A 19,272-nucleotide genomic window follows, 5' to 3' on the forward strand; every position below is an offset into this window, starting at 1 on the left:
CACAGTCTGAAATCAGCATTGTCACTCGCTACATTTACAATGACATCATTTCTTTTGTTTTCCTGTTTATGAGTCAAATTAGTACTTTTGTTGCCAGAGGAACAAAAGGGCAGATCCAGGACATGTTTACTAGACCTTCAAGACAATCAAATCAATAAATATAAACAAATCTAAAATATCAAAATTAATGCAGATCATGTGAGTGAAATGGATGAAGATTAGATGAATGAAGAGAGAAGTAGTAAATGAAAAATAGAAAAAGAGACATAAGTAAGGATGGATGGATGGATGGATGGATGGATAGATGGATGGATGGATGGATGGATAGATGTATAGTAAGGATAGATGGATGGATGGATGGGTGGATGGATGGATGGATAGGTGGACAGTTGGATGGATGGATGGATGGATGGATGGATGGATGGATGGATGGATGGAGTTTCAATGGTCAAATGGGTGAAAGGAAATAAGAGAACAGTGATGGTTAGATGGATAAATAATTGGATGGATGGATAGATGGGTGGATAGATAGATGGATGGATGGATGGATGGATGGATGGATGGATAGACAGTTGGATGGATGAATGGATGGATGGATGAATAGTTAGATGGATGAATGGATGGATGGGTGGATGGAATTTCTCTGGTCAAATGGGCAAAAGGAAATGAGAGGACAGGGATGGATGGATGGATGGATGGATGGTAAATGGGTGGAAGAAAGAACAAATGGATGGATGGACAAACAGATGAATGGTTGGTGGGTTGGATGGAGTTGTAGGCAGTTAGAAGAAAAATTAAAAGATAAATGGATATATAGATGGAGAGCCAAACAAATGGATAGATAAATAGTTGGATAGATGAATCATTAGATAGACAGATGTATGGATAGAGCTGAATATACCAATAGATGGTGGGGGGATGGATGAATGGGTGGATTGGTAGAGAGATCGATAGATGGCTGGTGGTTTTGGTTTAAAATCCAGTTTTAAAAAAAAATTGATAGAAATTATAGAAATGGACACATTTTTGTAAAACTTACTAAAATTTGAATTATCACCATTTCTAAAAAGTATATGAGGTATAGGAAAAGATCAAACTCATCCTACATTCACTCATATTACTCAACTTCCTACTGACAGACATGATGCTCACCTACAGAGCCGACATCATCACTCACATCCTGGACCATGACACTGAGCCTCATGAGTCACAACTAGAGTAATGAGTGATGTAGTGATGTGGTAAGAGGCATATCTAGACTTAACACGTCCAATTCATCCAATTGTTTAATGTATTTCCACTCAGCACAGCAGTTTTACATGATGAACATGAGAGAAGAGCAAAACACCTGGCAGTTAAAAGATGGACTGTGTTGAGAACATTAAAGATATAAACCAGCAGCAGCTTTTCAGTATACAGAAAGATTTTCCATATTTATATATATTGTATGTTTTCCATATACAGAAAGATTCCTGAAAGGATTTACACTCAAGTCTTCATCAGTGATCAGTTTCTAACTTTAACAATAACAGAACTGTAATGATGGATGGATGAGGATGGGTTCTTATTAAAGATAAACTCATAGGGGCTCATTTATCATGCTAAAAAGTGTACACCAACTTTATTTATGTAAATATGCTTTAAAGAAAAGTCCATTGTTAAAAGGGCCAGATAACATTTTTCTTTTGTTTGACAGTGAAATTGTGATTAAAAAAAAAAAAAAAAAAAACAGACTCAAAGACAAAAGTTATAATGTAAAAAAAACCCAATAACCAGGTTCCAATTTCAACAATTTGAACGACTGCTTTATTTATCACCTTCTTCTCTCATGCGAGGCAAAACACATCTGTTCCCGTTGGACCTGTGTGATAACATTTATGCATTTATTCATCGGTCTTGTTCGAGCACTGCTTTTTAAAGATGAATAAATAATGAAAAAAAGAAGCTGGTTATATACTTTAAAGACAGATTAGTATACTTTTAAATGAAGTATAATTATAACACAAAATCCACTTAACACTGCAACACTACTACTAGTGAAGAGATGTAGTTACCGTGTTCCTCCATGTGATCCTTTGGAGATGAATGACTTGTAGCTAAAAGAGAAAACAGGAAAACCTAATAAATCCATCAGGAAGATGGTTCCTTTGGGATGAACTGCTCAGAGAGTGAACAAACCAACCGTAAACACGTAAGCAGGCCACAAAACAAAGACAAGGACAAGTTCATACCTGGCAAGATGGGTGTGGCTAGAGGACTGTTAAATGTCTTGAACCCCCACCAATCGTCTCTCAAGAACCTTTCTTCTACACGGGAGTGAGACAGATCTTCCAGCAAGCTTTACCTTTAAAAACTTCTCCTACTCTGATTTACAGGAGAACCTGGCAGAACATCTAACTTCCTCCTAACGGACTCTTCAAGAATCCTCTTTTGGCTTCCACATCCGGACTCGAGCCCCTTTATTAGGGCGAATTTAAATTCCTTGATGATTCTCATTGAGGTTATGGTTCATTTGAAGTTCCTTTTCTTTACTTTCTCTCTCTTTCTTCATTTTTCCTTCTCTTCCTCCCTCTACATATTCTATGTTGTGTGGTGCCATTCATTAAATGTCGTGTTTTCATAAGTGGTTGTCTCTGAGTGCTGCTCACGTTTTAAAGTCACTGCAATATTTTGATCTTGCTACATGCTAAATTACTTGTATGCTATAAAGGAAAGGAGGTTTGTGTCTTTCTTGTCCGGGGAGAGACCCCTTCTTTAGAATGAATAAAAGAGTATACTGTCTGTTTGGTGGACGAACAGACCAAATTATTGTAACATTAATTCTATTACTGTTAATTCTAAAAGTTAAATATGTATGAGTAATTATAACCTGTTATAATCACTCAGAATGATTTCCCTGCTTGTGAGCTAAATTCGCTACATGGTGATTAGGAGAAAGAGCAGATCATCATAGAATTACTGAATCATAGAAGATCAAAGCCCACCATGGGATGTGTCATTGACAGATAAAAGAGTTGAATGACATCCAGAGGTCCTACCAGCCGCTAGAAAGGTAGGCCTGGAGGACATTCTAGACATTTCTAGAATTCTGTTTTCACTTTGAAGATTAATGTAAAAAATCTAAAATCTGATTGTAGTGTCAGTCTGCAACATAACAAAACTGAAAACATAAGGGATCTAAATATTTTCCAAATGCACTATATACACTATACTGCCAAAAGTTTTGGGACACCTGACCTTTCCTGCTACATGTGGTGCTTTTCCAAACTGTCACCACAAATCTGGAGGCACTCAATTGTACAGGACGTCTTTAGATGGAGCTATAATAAAATTTTGCTTTCACTTGAACTTATAATCCCAAACCTGTTCCAGCATGGTGATGCCCCTGTGCACAAAGTGAGCTCCTTGAAGATCTGGTTTACATGCTTTGGGGAGGATCTTGGGTGGCCTGCTTTAGAGCTCTGATCTCATCCCTACTGAACACCTTTGGGATGAATGTGAACGCTGACCCCAGGTCTCCTCAACTACATCAGTACCTGCCTTTCATAACACCCTTATGGCTGATAAACAAAAATATCCATAAGCACACTCCAAAAATCTAGAGGAACATCTTCTCAGAAGAGTGGAGGGAATTGTAAGGGGACTAAATGTGGAATGCAACGTTTAAAAATCACATACGGTACTTATGACCAGGTGACCCAATACTTTGGCAATATAGTGTATGTAAATGTACTTACATTCAGTGCTGGTTGAGGCAAAACAAACTGGTTGGGTTGAAGAGTCAGGTTCTGGATCACCAGGTAATTTAACCCCTGCACCAACATTTACTACAGTCAAAAGTCTATTCTCCCATACAAACACAAAATAAATATAAACACTACTATTCAGGAACCATAACATTGTAAATACTACAATACTTCTACTATACTACTATTGATACTATTATATATATATATTATAATAAATAAATATGTACTACTGTAAATCTTAAGACTTTCCTACAGATATTAGAGTACAATGAAGTATAATGCTATGGATACTGATTGATTTACTTCCGGTCTCTGTGGGCTGAGGCAATGGATGCTGGTTTGCCAGGCTCTGGTTAAAACAATGAAAAATTACATTGAAATCTCTTCATAATATACTAAAGTCACACAACTGTGCAAATTTCTATTCTAACACTACAGATCTCACAATTCTAATACTATACTACTAAAGACACTACTATAGGATAGGTAATGATGTCATGTGTGAATGCTGACATCTCAATATTACCATGACCACTAGGGGGAAGCGTCACGTGAAACATGCCACAATTTAAACATGCAATAAATGCGTAAAGAAAAGTTGAGTGTTTCCCAGAAGGAAAATTCAGAAACCATCCACAGTTAATAGAAAGGAAATTTTAGATTTGAATTAAACCGAGTTTCTGAGGTTGACGTCACCGGCATTGTGTCTTTACTGGGAAAACACACACACACACACACACACATACACACACACACACACACACACACACACACACACACACACACACTAAAAAATAGCATATTTAATTACCGAATTCCTTTGTGTAATCCTTTTGAGTTGAATGACTTGTAGCTAAAATAGAAAACAGGAAATATTTACACACAGCGGTCTGGAATATGAAACAAAAAGCATTTATGAATCTATCAGGAACATGGTGACTCTGAAGGTTAAAAGACTCCCTCAGAAAGCAGACACCAGAGAGTGATGAGAAGAACGAAATCATCAAATTAAATAAAAGACCAAGCCCCTTAATGGAGTGTATCATTGACAGATAGAGGAGACATCCAGAAGTCCTACCAGTGGCTATGGAGGACAGCACAGAGATCATGACAGCACAAGAACAGGCCCAAAACATTAAACATCTAGAATCTGAGGTCTATTACAGGTAACAGGATGTGCAGGCTGTGGAAAGGTGACCATTAGTAGCAGGGTGTAAGATGAACAACATACAGTACACCTGTGCAGAGTGGGAGGTGGGAGCTCAGTGGTTAAGGCATTGAACTTTGGATCGGTAGGTCACAGTTTGAAATGCCACCACAACTGATCTGCCACTGCTGGGCTCCTAAACAAGGCCTTAAGTTGTAAATTGCTCTGGATGAGGGCATCTGCCAAATGCAATAAATGTAAATGTAAACATCCTGTAGGACAAGTCTGATTGACTAGCAGCTGCATAGACCAACAAGTCATAGTGGTGATTGACAAGAAGAAGAAGATGGCAGTTGTGAGAGATGTGACAATGCCAGATGAGAGGAACATCACACATTCCTAGTCTCAACATTACTGTGTCTGTCTGGGATTAAATAAAGTAATGGTTACTTATTCAAAATGTTTGGAACAACCTACCTGCCAAGTTTCTTCAAAAACTTCTTAAATTGATGCTGCTTTGCAGGGAAACGGTGGTCAAACCGAATAACTGATTTGAAATGGATTTCTCTTCGGTTTGGTTACTTTTCATTTTGTTATTTTTAATAAAAGTAAACTGTTAAGACTTAAGAATAATTTTGTTTTTTTCTTTATTTCTAAAATTCAGAATTCACTTACATCCAGCTCTTGTTGGGGAACTGAAAATTGGTTTGGTAGTAGAATCAGGCTCTGGTTGGAACAACAAAAAGACCCCAAAGTTCGAGGTTTTTAAACTCATCAATATAAATATAAAATATAATATAAATATAAAATGAAAATAAAAATAAATGCAAAAGTCTATCTTGGGTAAAACTCCAAGACTACTAGAGATATTAGAGTACAATAAAGTATACTACTGTAGATATTGATAAAAAATACTACTAATAATAACAGTAAAATTGTATATCTGATTGATTTATTTACCATCTCTATGGGCAGTGGAAGATGGCTTGTCAGGCTCTGGATAAAAAACAATGAAAGATGACATTAAAATGTCATCCTTATACCAACATATACTAAATCCATACATGCATAATTCTATACTAACACTACAGATATCACAATTCTAATATTATACTATAACCCCAATTCCAAAAAGGTTGGGACACTGGGTAGCATGTAAATAAAAACAGAATGCAATGATTTGCATTGATCCTATAAACCAATATTTTATTCACAATAAAACTTAGAAAACATATCCAATGTTGAAACTGAATTTTTAGTATGATGTCTCAAAAACATGCGACAGGGCAAAAAAAAGTCTGAAAAAGTCATTATTATTACAATTAGATAGTTGGGGAATCATTTGGTAGATAATGAGGTTAATTGACAGCAGGTCAGTAAGATGATTAGGGTATAAATAGTGTATCTAAGAGAGGCAGAGTCTCTCAGAAGTACAGATGGGTGAAAAACTGTGTCTACCACCTGTGGAACAATTTCAGAATAATGTTTAACACCAAATTGCCAAAGAGTTGAAAATGAAATATAAAATAAATTCTATCTATACTACCATACAAACACAAGACAAATATAAACACTACTATTCTGGAACCATAACATTGTAAATACTACAATACTTTTACTATACTACTATTAACCCTATTATATATATTATAATAAATAAATATGTGCTACTGTAAATCTTAAGACTTTCCTACAGATATTAGTGTACAATGAAGTATAATGCTATGGATACTGATTGATTTACTTACGGTCTCTGTGGGCTGAGGCAGTGGATGCTGGTTTGTCAGGCTCTGGTTAAAACAATGAAAAATTACATTAAAATGTCTAACTTATGCTTCGTAAGAACGTCTCAATATTAGCATGACCACCAAATCATCTCAAAATAATATCATCAGAAGTTTCAAAGAATCTGAAGAAATCTCTGTTCACAAGGGAGAAAGGTAAAAATCAATATTGGATTGCCGTGACCTTCAGGCCCCTACAGCATTTAACACAGTGATGATTCTGTAATGGAAATCACTGCATGGGCTCATTTACATTTCCAGAAATCGTTGTCTGTGAGCACAGTCTGCCGTGTCATCCACAAATGCTTATCATGCAAAGAAGAAGTCATGCGTGAACATGATCCAGAAACACCGCCATCGTCTCCCCGACCCAAAGCTCATTCAATATGTACAAAACAGGAAAACAGTTTTGTGCTTAGACAAATCAAAATTTACATTTGTACATCCAGGTTTTAGAGCCACACATTCTTCCATCAAGAAAATCTGTTTTTCAGGGAAGGCATGGCATATTTCAGGAAGTCAATGCTAACTGCCTACTGTATCTATCACAATTCCATGCCTTCGTAGTAGAAGAGTTTAGATGCTGAATTGGCCTGCCTGCAGTCTAGACTTTTTATCATTTGAAAACAATGCATTATGAAACAAAAAACACAACAAAAGACACCCAGAACTACTACTATAACTCTGTAGCACTTTAAAGAAAAAACATATAAAAATAATAGCAATAGACACCTTTCAGCTGTCCTATGACTATCCTAATATTTGTATAATAATACTAAATATAATATACAGTATATATATATATATATATATATATATATATATATATATATATATATATATATATATATATATATATATATATATATAAAATATTATATTATATTATATAATACAGAAATCCTGTATGTATTATTAAATCATTGCATTGATTTTAAACAAACTTCTTTTACGTTGTCATAATGGGGTTTTGATTGAAAATTTTTCAGGAAAATAATGAATTTAATCCATTTTTGAATAAAGCTGTGACATAAATTTGGGAAAATGTAAAGTGCTTACTTACTAATACTAATACTTTCCCAATGCCTGCTCTATCTTTAAATATATCACAGTATCGCTATTGCTTTAGTAACAGAAATCTATATACAGTTTTACTCTATAAACAGAGGTGCTACTCAAACAAAAATGAGCTTGAAAAAGAAAAATATTTTGTAAAATGATATTGTAATGCTGTCATTAATAGAGAGAAGATCCTCACCTATATGCAGGCGTTGGTTAAGGTAATTCATAGTTTTTTGCACCCATTTAACATCGGGATCTACACACACTTCAGGGTTATTCTTTAGAGTAAAGCTGCAGAGGAGAGAAATTTCACATCAATGTATAACTGCATTCATATGTCATGATCTAACACTTTCACATGCTGCCAAACTTTTAACATTATTTTAAATAATATTCTAATAAATTGAAAACAATATCAAACATAATTTAAGATCATTTAAAGTTATATTCCAATAAATGTACATGCAGTTTATACAACTATAAATTTTTCTTATTATAAATGTTTCAAATCTAATAAAGTTTTGAAAACTTACATAACTCCAGGTTTTGTACACTGGCGTGCTGTTACTCTATAGTTTGTAATAAGTTTTTTAGGGATCCGTTTTGCTAGGAACTGAAAACAGCATCTAAAGGGTCCAATTTTATCTGTGTGAAAATATTCATGCATTTATTTATCAGTTCAATTCGATTCTAATATTATTTGTATGCCATTTTAACAACATACTCTACATTGTACCTAAGCAGCTTTACAGAAATAAATAGATTAGGAATGTACATTATAGCGTCATAAATTAGTCACGATAAGTTTATCCTTAATGAACAAGCCAGAGGTGACAGTGGCAAAGAAAAACACCATTAAACTTCATGAGGAAGAGGGAGAAAAAGAAGAAATCTTGAGAGGTAATTCTTATTAATAAATAAGAAATTGTTGCAGTCAATGAAACATTGCTGTGGCAATAGAGAAAAAAACAAATAAATAGGGAAGTATTGTTTTAGGAAAATAATCAGCTTAAGGGTCATTAATGTAAACCGCTGATTTATTTTTTTCTCAGTGTATATTTCAACAATTTTCACAACAAAAATGTTCAACAGGAGACTTGGACTTACCCTGAGCTGTCGCAAAGGACTGAAGGAAGGTGAGAACCAACAGAAGCCGCAGGACGGAATGAGAGATCATGGCCACTGATGAAGCTGTTGATGCTTCTAAAGCTTCTAATAATGATGATAATATGAACACAGTCGTGATAATGCATGCACCACCTCAGCACTCGTCTAATAAAAGAAATGGGTGAATGTGGTTTGGTTCGAGTTGTCATTTTTAACGCCACAAAATGTTCTACTTGCTTTGGGGAAAAAAAACACACATACCTCTTGTACAGGAAATCTAGCTGCAATTTTTTGTGTGTGTGTGTGTGTGTGTGTGTGTGTGTGTGTGTGTGTGTGTGTGTGTGTGTGTGTGTGTGTAGATAAAGTGGTAATGTGGCAGAGATAACGTTTAGCATGCTATGTTGCACAACACATGAGCAGGATGATGGTGTGAAGCCTGAAGGTTAAATAAAACAACAGTTTGGGGTTTAAAAGTTAAATGAAAGTGTACTGATATAAAAATGCCTGAATGGCTTTAAAACTATTCAAAGTGGTTACGTTTCGGTTCCTAGTGATTCATCAGGTTGCTGCTCTGAAAGACATGTATATCCTCTTCACAACTTAATATATGGTGTGGAAACATCTAGTCTTTGATGGATTTTGAGGGACACTTGTATGTTTCTTTTGTTTCTATGCAACACACTTAAACAAGAATTGGACAGTGAATGACTGGATGAAAGTTCTGTGGAGTCCAAATGGGACAATTTTGTTTAAAGAAGAACTTGTGTAAGATAAAAACCAGGATAGAAGATGTCATCAGACTCCCTCACCCCCACAGTCACACATGGAGATAGAAGCTCAATGGTTTGGGGTTGTTTTGAAGCAGAGAATGTTAGACACTTTATCTGTGTAAAAGGAATCCTGAACCAACATGGCAACCATTCCATACTTCAACTCCACAATAATCCTGGATTGCGACTTATTGGAGAAGACCACCATACAAGACTTTATGGCTATTGAACTGCTCTGGGATGAACTGCATCACATGAAAGTGATCATCAAACATCTTTGGCAAGTTCTTCATGGTATGAAACATCTGCACATTTATATATTTGTTTTGTCAAAGTAAATCTTCATACTGTTAGATGACCAAATATGTTGCACACAAACAAAAGGTACATGCAAGTGTCTTTCAAAAACCATTAAAGTCTTACATTAAATTTTTACACTGGCTCTGTATACTTTTATTTACAAACATCTATAAATATTACTACACAAATCTCATAAGATCTATAGAAGTATGTAAAGGCTCTTTTTTTCCTCAGTGAGCTGAAGAACTTTCCAGTCGAGTTGTCAGCCAGCACAGGGTTTATAATGCAGTCCACATTTAGGAGGAAGACAAAGTAGCAGAGGTTCTGCTTGAGGGCATGTTTGCTTGCTTCGGGTTTACCATAGGTGCATACCAACTGAGGAAGTAACTTTTCAACTGAGAGACAAGGGAGATGAGGAGATCTCTCTCGCACACCCAAAGTGACGAGTTGGTGAAACGGTATAATTGGACGCTTGCCACTCAACTGTCTCCATGTGTGAGCTACTTTGTGGCTACCCAGAGTGTGTTGCAGGAGACAACCCAATCTTCCTTCCTAACAGGTCACCCACTAGATGCACTAACTAGGTTTGTTACAGGACGGTCTGAGATGTGGTACCTAAAAATATTATAAGGAGCACTTTCAGTCCATTGAAAGAAAGTAGATGTCACAAAAGAAGCCATTATGACTTCCTGACTACTCCCTTGGGAGTGGTGCTGCCTACTTATGTCCCTCAACAGGCTAAAAGAATAAGGACTGGATCACAGTGTTGGCCCAGAGAGGCACTTAGAGTACCACAGTGTGTTGGGTATATTACTCTTCCTCAGGGATGAGGAAACCTGATGGGAGGCAGTTTAAGCTTACAGTCCATGTTGCTTGAAGCTGCTGTTTTAACAAATCAGACTGTTAATTTGCAACACAATTTGGTGACAATAAAGTCAGAATTTTCGTGTCCTTTGACTGGAAAATAGTCAGAGCTCAAACACTGCATTTGTAGCAAACTGCACATGCTCAAATATATTTGTGTGGATTTAATAGCTGTAATTTCACTGTAGCTGACAGATACGAAGAAATTGACTTGGTCACATAGACACTGTATAAGCACATTAACAAGATGGACCTTTCAAGAAAAGCTGGACATTACGAGGAAAGGTCGGCCTAAACAATTCAGTTCACTAAAGGCAGAGGTGTAAAATGCACGGCCTGCCACTGATATTTACATATATTATGAAATAAGGGGGTAAAAACTTGATCCCAGGTTTGCGCACCAGACGGCCTTTCTTTATACTCTGCAATGACTCTGACAGAGACTGGATCTCTCTCGAATTTGACACAGCATTGAACAGGTACATGTTGCACTGTGAGAAAATATTTATACATTAATCTCATGATGAAATGGTAAGTAATAAGATATTAAATACTTTTATATACAGTGCACCAGCATTTATATCACTTAGCAGTTACAGTAGGAGTTGTTCACAAGCCCAACAGTGGCAGCCTGGTGCTGGGACTTGAACTCCCAACCTTCTATTTAGAAGGCCAAGTTATAACCACTGGGCCATCATGAATAGACCAGTTCCATTATGAAGTACTGTATTTTGGATTGTGATTGGTCCTGAGGTGTTGATTAAAATCTCTATAACAGCAGCTGTAACACGTGGTGGATGCTCAACATCTGTAGATGAAAAGAAATGTGTAATTGTTGACTGATCTCTCAACTGCAATCTCAAGTTTCTAGCACTTTATGCAAATCTGAGATTATTTCCTGAGCAGAATTAACCTTCAGTTTATTTCTAAAGACCTGCTGCTTGAAGATCCTACATCACCTTCTAGTTCCCCTGTGAGAAATGAAAACAAACATTCTGTTTAAGTAAAATAATCAACCTCAAGGTAATGTGGTGAAGTTAATGAAGTTACTGTAACCACTCCAAAGGTGTTTCAAGGTCATGTTGCCATGTCTCTTAATAGTTATGTACGTTGAATTCAAATTCCAGCACCACCAATCTATCCCTGCTGGGCCCCATAACCGAAATCCACTGCTAGAAAAAAATCCACAAATCTCTCTCATAAACTCTACAAAATCTTGACAACAATGATTACTACAAAAAGGTAATAGTTCCTCAAAATACCACGGAAAGAGAAAACATACTAACTCAAGACAAGGATAGAGACACTGGAAACACGAGAAGTAGACCTTTAAAATCCAAGCAAAGAAGCTGCGACACAGTGGGAACTTCAAAACACAGCATGTTAGAATAAAACTGGTTATTCACACCATGTGAACAGGATTCAAGGAAAATGACCGTATGCTGCAAGAGATAGTGAGACAGAAGAACATATGTTGAAACCTGAAAGCACTGCAGTGAGGTGGTGCAGCAATATATGTACAACCCAATTTCCCAAAGAAGTTAGCACACTGTGTTAAATCTAAATAAAAACAGAATGCAATGATTTGCAAATCTCATAAATCCATATTCAATTCGTAATAAAACATAGAAAACATATGAAATGTTTCAACTGTGGAAGTTTACTGCTTTAAGGAAAAAATATGGTAATTTTGCAATGGTATTAAAACCACAAACTTTAACCCAGATCTTCATCTTCAGGAAGAGGGTGAAGTCTGCAGGAGCAGAATTTGGCGAGTAGGTGGCTGCAGTTGTAACATGATGTGGATTGTTCTCTGACGATCATCAAGTCATGTCAAGTCAAGGTTATTTCTATAGCGTTTTTCACAACAGACATTGTCTCAAAGCAGCTTTACAGAAATCAACAGTGAAGGTGAACAGTGTGCATTTATCCTTGATGAGCAGCCGTGGCAACTGTGGCAAGGAAAAACTCCCTTAGATGTTATGAGGAAGAAACCTTGAGAGGAACCAGACTCAAAAGGGGAACCCATTCTCATTTGTGTGACATCAAAAGTGTGATCATAAATCTTTCAACAGTACAGAACACTGGAGAGTGAGAACTAACATGATTACTGGAGTATAAGATTATAAGTAATGTTCTTTCTACAGTCTTATACAGTCTATATGGTTATAAGACTAGGAGATACTGAGCAACTCATAAAATAGCTCAACATTTGTGATCATCACAGATCCAACACCAGCTTCTTCATGCCAGAGCCTTTAAACACTCCAGGAGGTCCAATGTCAAAACTCACATGAAATGGGATCCAAATGGCACTGGTACGTCTCTAGATGGTTCAGGATGTTTGCGAGTTCGGCATCTCATTCTTTAAAAGTACATAATCTTCATGGGATGGGAGGTGACTGGAGCTGGAGCAACCTCAGGATGCCTTTGGGATGGGGAGAGAAAGAGAAGCAGTGGAGAGAATTAGCGTAGCTTCTGTTCATGATATTAACAGCACAAGTTAATAATGTGCATGTGATCAGATGTTCTGGAGCACAAGGTTATGATGTGATGTGTGTTATGTGTAGGCTTTGCTAAAAAGATATGTTTTTAATTTGCACTTAAACTGGGAGAGTGTGTCTGAGCCCCGAACACTGTCAGGAAGACTATTCCAGAGTTTAGGAGCTAAATGTGAGAATGATCTACCACCTTTAGTGGACTTTGCTATTCTAGGAACTATGAGAAGTCCAGAGTTTTGGGATCTCAGGGAGCGTGACGGATTGTAGCGTGTTAGAAGACTGGAAAGATACATGGGAGATAAACCATTTAGTGTTTTGTAAGTAAGTAGCTGTAGTTTGTAGTTGATTCGAAAGTTAACAGGTAGCCAGTGATCATATAACCCCAAAGATTGGGGTTATATCATATTTCCTCGACCTTGTGAGAACTCTGGCTGCTGCATTCTGGACAAACTGTAGCTTGTTTATTAATGATGCAGGACATCCACCTAGTAATGCATTACAGTAGTCCAGTCTGGAGATCATGAACACATGGACGAGCTTCTCTGTGTGGTAGTGGGGACAGTCACATGGTTGGGCGGAGCAATTGGAATGATAGCCAGGTTTCGCAAATTAGTGGGTCTATAAAAGGAGCAGTCGGCGGCTGGTGGGAGTGCGTTTTCCTGAACACTGGTGACATCACCGGATATCCGGAGCAGCTGGGAGAGGTTCTTGTTGTTAGGAGTACATGCCTGCTTGGTAGCCTGATTGTGTGAATTGGGTTTCAAGGGAGGTTTGGTTTCTTTATTTAGTGTGGCTTGAGGAATCAGCCATTATCTGGTTAAAATCATTGCACTTCCCCGTTTAGAGTTTCTCGGCGCATTGTGACCTGGTTGAACCGGTAAGTCGGTTAACTGTTGGGTATTCATTTTTGATGTCAAAAGATATGTCGGTATGAAGACTAGAATGTCTTCATACCGGGCTGTCTTATGCTTGACTGCCTTTTTTGTTGCTTTGCTGCTTTGCTTGGCTGTCTAGCTGTCTAGTTGGTTCGCTGCCTGGCTGTCTTGTGGTCTGTCAGTTGCTAAAGCGCGGACAGAGGGACATTGCATCGGTGTACATGCTATATACGTGCTGAGCATCAGCGTGGGCCGCCTGTCCTGACCATATGGTGCTGTAAACTATTAGCTATAGAGCGGTATGGCCAGGACAAGCGTCCAACGCTGTCCTGGTGCTAAATGCTAGGAGCGAAATGCTATGCATTCACGGACTATGTGTTTTTTATATATATATATATATATATATATATATATATATATATATATAAAATTTAGTGTGTTTGTTTCCACAATGTGACGATCTGCTGAGAGGTGGCCTGAGAAACGTCTGCTATATATAGACCTGGACCTGGATGCTACCCGACAGCCAGCGGAATGCTAAGAGGTCATGTGCTTATTTTATGAGGGGTATTGAATGGTATTGACTGTTTTTATTATTCCGGTTATACTTTATTTTGCTTTTTGTTGTTGTTATTGTCCTTTCATGATCGTGTTTAGTCTGTGTGAGTGTGGGGTAATTTGATTTGACCATAATGTGGTTTGCTTCTTCTCCAGGTGTCTGGGAAACCAGTTCTAGTGTGAGGGAAAAGTTCCTCTCTGCTTGGTGGTGGATTCCTTCGGTGTGCAGTGGTCGACAGGTGGGGTTGTGGTGTCGTATGAGTGCACGTGTGTTTGCTGTGGATAGGAGATCATTAGAGTAAGATCCTCAGCCCTGGAGTCCAAGCATTCTTGTGTGGTATATGATGTATGATTTTATGTCATTTTAATAGTTCTTAATAAACTGTGTGTATTATACCTCTGTCTCATGTCCTGACTCCGCTGTAGAAGAACCTGGGTGTCTTGTGTATGTCTTTATAAAGGGTTATTCACGGTAACTTAGCCCCTGGGGTGGCGTAGTCGGTTTCTACTAGTAACATTCTTAAATCTAGTTCATACATTTTATTGTCAAAGTCTTCTATGTCCTAAATTTCCCAATTTTTGGGAACAAATTGGACACACCGGTGCCACATCTGCATCAGATATGGGCATGTTTCTTAAATTAGCAATATTTCAAAGGTAGAAGAAGCCTGTTTTTGTAACTTGGTTGATATGATTTTTAAAAGAGAATTTGGAGTCTAAAATAACTCCCAGGTCTTTTACCGTTAAACTAGTAGTTACAGAACATCCGTCTAAATGCAGGTTGAAATGCTGGAGCTTCTGTGTACTGTTTTTTGGGCCGATAAGCAAAATCTTTGTCTTATCAGAATTCAATAATAGAAAGTAATGAGTCATCCAGTCTTTTAATTAATTAACACACTCAGTTATCCGAGTTAATTGAGCTGTATCACCTGGTTTTAATGACATACATAGCTGGGTATCATCAGCATAACAATGGAAACTAATTCCATGCCTTCTAATAATATTTCCTAAGGGAAGCATGTATATTGTGAAAAACAGGGGTCCTAGAACTGAACCTTGTGGCACACCATAATTTATTTTCATTAACCTGGATAGCTCTGCATTTAAATTTCCAAAATAGTAACAATCAGACAGGTAGGATTTAAACCAGCTCAATGCCTATCCCTGAATGCCGATGTGATTTTGTAAGCAATCTAGGAGAAGATTGTGATCTATAGTGTCAAATGACACAAATAGAATTAGTAAAAAAAAAAGAGTTGCCGAACATTTTTGACATTTTTGAGGGTTGAGCTCGTTTGAGGTCTTCCTGACTTCTCTTGTCATCTTTCAGTGATGTCCTTCTGTTCTTGAAGTGCCACTAAAAACCCTTTGAAAGACTCGTTGCAGCATCGCCGTATGTCAAACGCATGTCATGTCAAACGTCTCTGTGGCAGATTTGCCCGGTTTCACGCAGAATTTCACATTTGCTTTTTGTTCAATTTAGTTGTCCATCCATAATGAAATCGAAGACGTGATAAAGCACGTGGTCAGAATAGCACCAGGTAGAATCATTACAAGGGACAAGTTAATACTGTAGAACGTAAGACTGTAGAAAGAACATTACTTATGATCTTATACTCCAGTAATCATGTTAGTTCTCACTCTCCAGTGTTCTGTATTGTTGAAAGATTTACGATCAAACTCTTGATGTCACCCAAATGAGGATGGGTTCCCCTTTTGAGTCTGGTTCCTCTCAAGGTTTCTTCCTCATAACATCTAAGGGAGTTTTTCCTTGCCACAGTCGCCACAGGCTTGCTCATCAGGGATAAATACACACCATTCACCTTAACTGTTGATTTCTGTGAAGCTGCTTTGAGACAATGTCTGTTGTGAAAAGCGCTATACAAATAAACTTGACTTGACTTGACTAAATAGTGGCGAAAAATCAATATTGGGTGGCTGTGATTTCCGGGCCCTCAAGCAGCACTGTGTTTAAAACAGTCATGATTCTGTAATGGAATCACAACATTGATCTCATTAACACCTTCAGAATTCATTGTCTGTGAACACAGTTTGCCAAGTCATCCACAACTGCAGGCTTAATATTTTTCATGCAAAGATATTTGAACAGATAGCAGTATTCAAATTATGTCTACAAATTCAACATAGTTTTAGACTGATGATATTCTTAGTGTGTGTCTTAATGAACAAGAATTAGAATATATTTATTTTTGTAGACTTCAAAGCACTTTGTAAGTCACTCTGGATACTGGCACCAAATTCTGGTTCTTCGCATATCCCAGCTTGCTCGGAAGCTGGGGTCAGAGCGCAGGGTCAGCCATGATACGGTGCCCCTGGAGCAAGAAGGGTTAAGGGCCTTGCTCAAGGGCCCAAGAGTGGCAACTTGGCGATACCGGGGTTTGAACCCCCGACCTTCTGATCAGTAATCCAACGCCTTACACACTGGAACTACCACTCCCTTTTAAATGTAAAATTTCTTTACTGTAGGTTTAGCAATTTTTACTATTTATTACGATTCCTGAACTTGTCGGTTTTTGGAAGGTTGATATAACAAAATAACTGTCAGAGTTCCAAAACCACACAGTCATTGTCATTTTAGCGTCATATTAGTATTATTCCAGCAAAGCCTGTTCTCTGACCTCAACTGCCTAACAAGCTGGAAGATGTGGGGAAAAAAGGGAATTTCATGGAGCTACAGTGTATATTTGACATATAAAGCTTTCTTCCAAGAATTAGCAAACACACATACCTGCACTGGTAACTGGAATTCTGGGGGATTTTTTTGTCATATGACTCAAACAATTAGAGTCAACTTTATCTTCCGATCTGTCAATATGTGAATGAAACCAGCTGAGGACGCCATTTCTATTGTTTGGGCAAAAGTGTAAACGTTATTATGCAAAAATAAAACCGCGACTGTAAGACTGTGACAACATTCACCCTTCACGTGATGTTTCGCACTGTGGTAAAAGCTTCCTCTTTCAGTTTACGCAGTTATTTCAAGGTTGTCAAAATCAATCCCACGAACCTGCCTGAATTTCTGTTCTAAAGCAGTACGCTGGGTGAAGAAGTTGATTGTGGTCACATACCTGAATGCCCATGTGTGTAATCCTGTTGAGTTGATTTTGTTGAAGCTAAATTACAGGAGGTTGGTGAGGAATCTGTGGGTGCAGGAGGGTCTGTGTTTAAGCAAAAATAGATCATGGGTTCACCTGTGATTAGAAAAAAGAATAAATCGGTGATCAGTTAGTCAGTCAAGACTCTTTACTTAATCAACTCAGTTACACCAATCAGTTAATAGAATGATATTAATGAGTCAAACACTGATTTCTTTTCAAATTATCATGAAACCAAAACCTTCTTTTGAACTTCTTAAAAAAAAAAAAAAAAAAAGTCATGTAAATGAGGTCACGTGTGTTGTGGTGAGTTCGAGTCTGGAGTTTCTTCATCGTTTATTCCTCTTTAAATGTTCTGCTTGATGTTGAACTGACGCCGAACTGTATGTTGGTGATCAGTAGATCCACCAAGCGCCAATCAGAACGAGTTGTTGCGTGTTTGAACAGTTTTTATCCATTTTTAAATTAAAAGGAACAACTGATTTTGCCAAATGTAGTTGAGTAAAAAGTAAAATATTTGACTGTAGTAAAATAAAAGTCTCCCAATATGGAAATACTTCAGTAAAAGTAGAGAAACGTAAAAAAGCTACTTAAGTACAGTAACGACAAATTTCAGGGTTCACTTATATAGTTTTAACCCCTAATTATGTTTTATATTTTATTATAAAACATATATATTACATACAAGCATATGCTTTACACTAACAAAAACAGATACCAGTGAATATGATTGTATGGATATGACAACAATAAACAGCTCCAAAAATCCACAATTTTAAAGCAAAATAAAGCTAAAGCCATTGGTGAGAAGGTTTTATATATAAATTTCCCATAAAAACGAGATGGGTGGAAATGTTTATTGTAGTCACGTAGCACATACCTGAATGTCCGGTTTGTTCTGTGTGATCCTGTTGAGTTGGATTTGTTGGAGGAAAAAGTTGTGAAGATTTTTTTGACCTTCCGTGTGTACATGTGTATCCGTGTTTAAGCAAAACTGTGTCATGAGTTCATCTGTGATGAAAAAATTGTAATCAGTTCAGTCATTATAAAATAGGTGAGTGGCCTTTGTTGAACTTACCTTTGGCTACTGTGTAGGAATGGAAGCAGGTGATCACCAGCAGAACCGAATGAGCATTGAAGAACATAGCTGATGGTGATGGTGGGAAATAAGTGAGTAAATGAGAAGAAGAGGTCTGGTGAGTATATAAATGGTGATAACAGTGATAACAGTTTTATCATGCAGGAAACTCGTATGTGGCTTTTATCTGTAGCAAACCATACACAGTTCTGGTGCCCTGGAACAAGTTGTAGCAGAACACGATGTTCGTAGACAGAACCATATTTCAAAGTAATAAGTCATCGAGTATCACCATATCAATCATATGCTGAGTTTTGTGTTTTCTGTACCTGTCAGGTGGAGCATAAGCAGGCATCCTGGT

General features: G+C 37.3%; 1 protein-coding gene and 1 long non-coding RNA gene across 2 annotated transcripts; one reads left to right on the forward strand and one right to left on the reverse strand.

Annotated features, from left to right (window-relative positions):
- Positions 1-586: 586 nt before the first annotated feature.
- LOC124388133 (C-C motif chemokine 16-like) lies at positions 587-18,840 on the reverse strand. The gene is made up of 12 exons (XM_046852822.1): positions 18,714-18,840; positions 17,807-17,896; positions 8,850-8,954; positions 8,276-8,387; positions 7,939-8,033; positions 6,645-6,686; positions 5,857-5,892; positions 5,572-5,622; positions 4,561-4,602; positions 3,738-3,812; positions 2,055-2,096; positions 587-1,861 (listed from the first exon to the last, which is right to left on the reverse strand). Exons 3-12 carry the CDS (start codon positions 8,917-8,919, stop codon positions 1,827-1,829), a joined length of 600 nt encoding a protein of 199 aa, XP_046708778.1. The 5' UTR covers positions 8,920-8,954; positions 17,807-17,896; positions 18,714-18,840; the 3' UTR covers positions 587-1,826.
- LOC124388134 lies at positions 13,571-15,113 on the forward strand. Its single transcript, XR_006926340.1, has 3 exons — positions 13,571-14,161; positions 14,631-14,736; positions 14,874-15,113. It is a non-coding gene; the product is annotated as an uncharacterized LOC124388134 (long non-coding RNA).
- Positions 18,841-19,272: the final 432 nt, after the last annotated feature.

Source organism: Silurus meridionalis, chromosome 6 (assembly GCF_014805685.1).
Source record: "Silurus meridionalis isolate SWU-2019-XX chromosome 6, ASM1480568v1, whole genome shotgun sequence".
NCBI classification, from domain to species: Eukaryota; Metazoa; Chordata; class Actinopteri; order Siluriformes; family Siluridae; genus Silurus; species Silurus meridionalis.

What these genes read in the sequence shown, in the direction of transcription:
- LOC124388133 (XM_046852822.1), bottom strand. Translation starts at nt 8,919, where the DNA reads ATGATCTCTCATTCCGTCCTGCGGCTTCTGTTGGTTCTCACCTTCCTT. An exon ending in TGTACAAAACCTGGAGTTAT is followed by an intron (nt 8,034 to 8,275) that starts GTAAGTTTTCAA and finishes TCTCCTCTGCAG; the next exon opens with CTTTACTCTAAAGAATAACC. An exon ending in GGATCACATGGAGGAACACG is followed by an intron (nt 1,862 to 2,054) that starts GTAACTACATCT and finishes GTTATCACACAG; the next exon opens with GTCCAACGGGAACAGATGTG.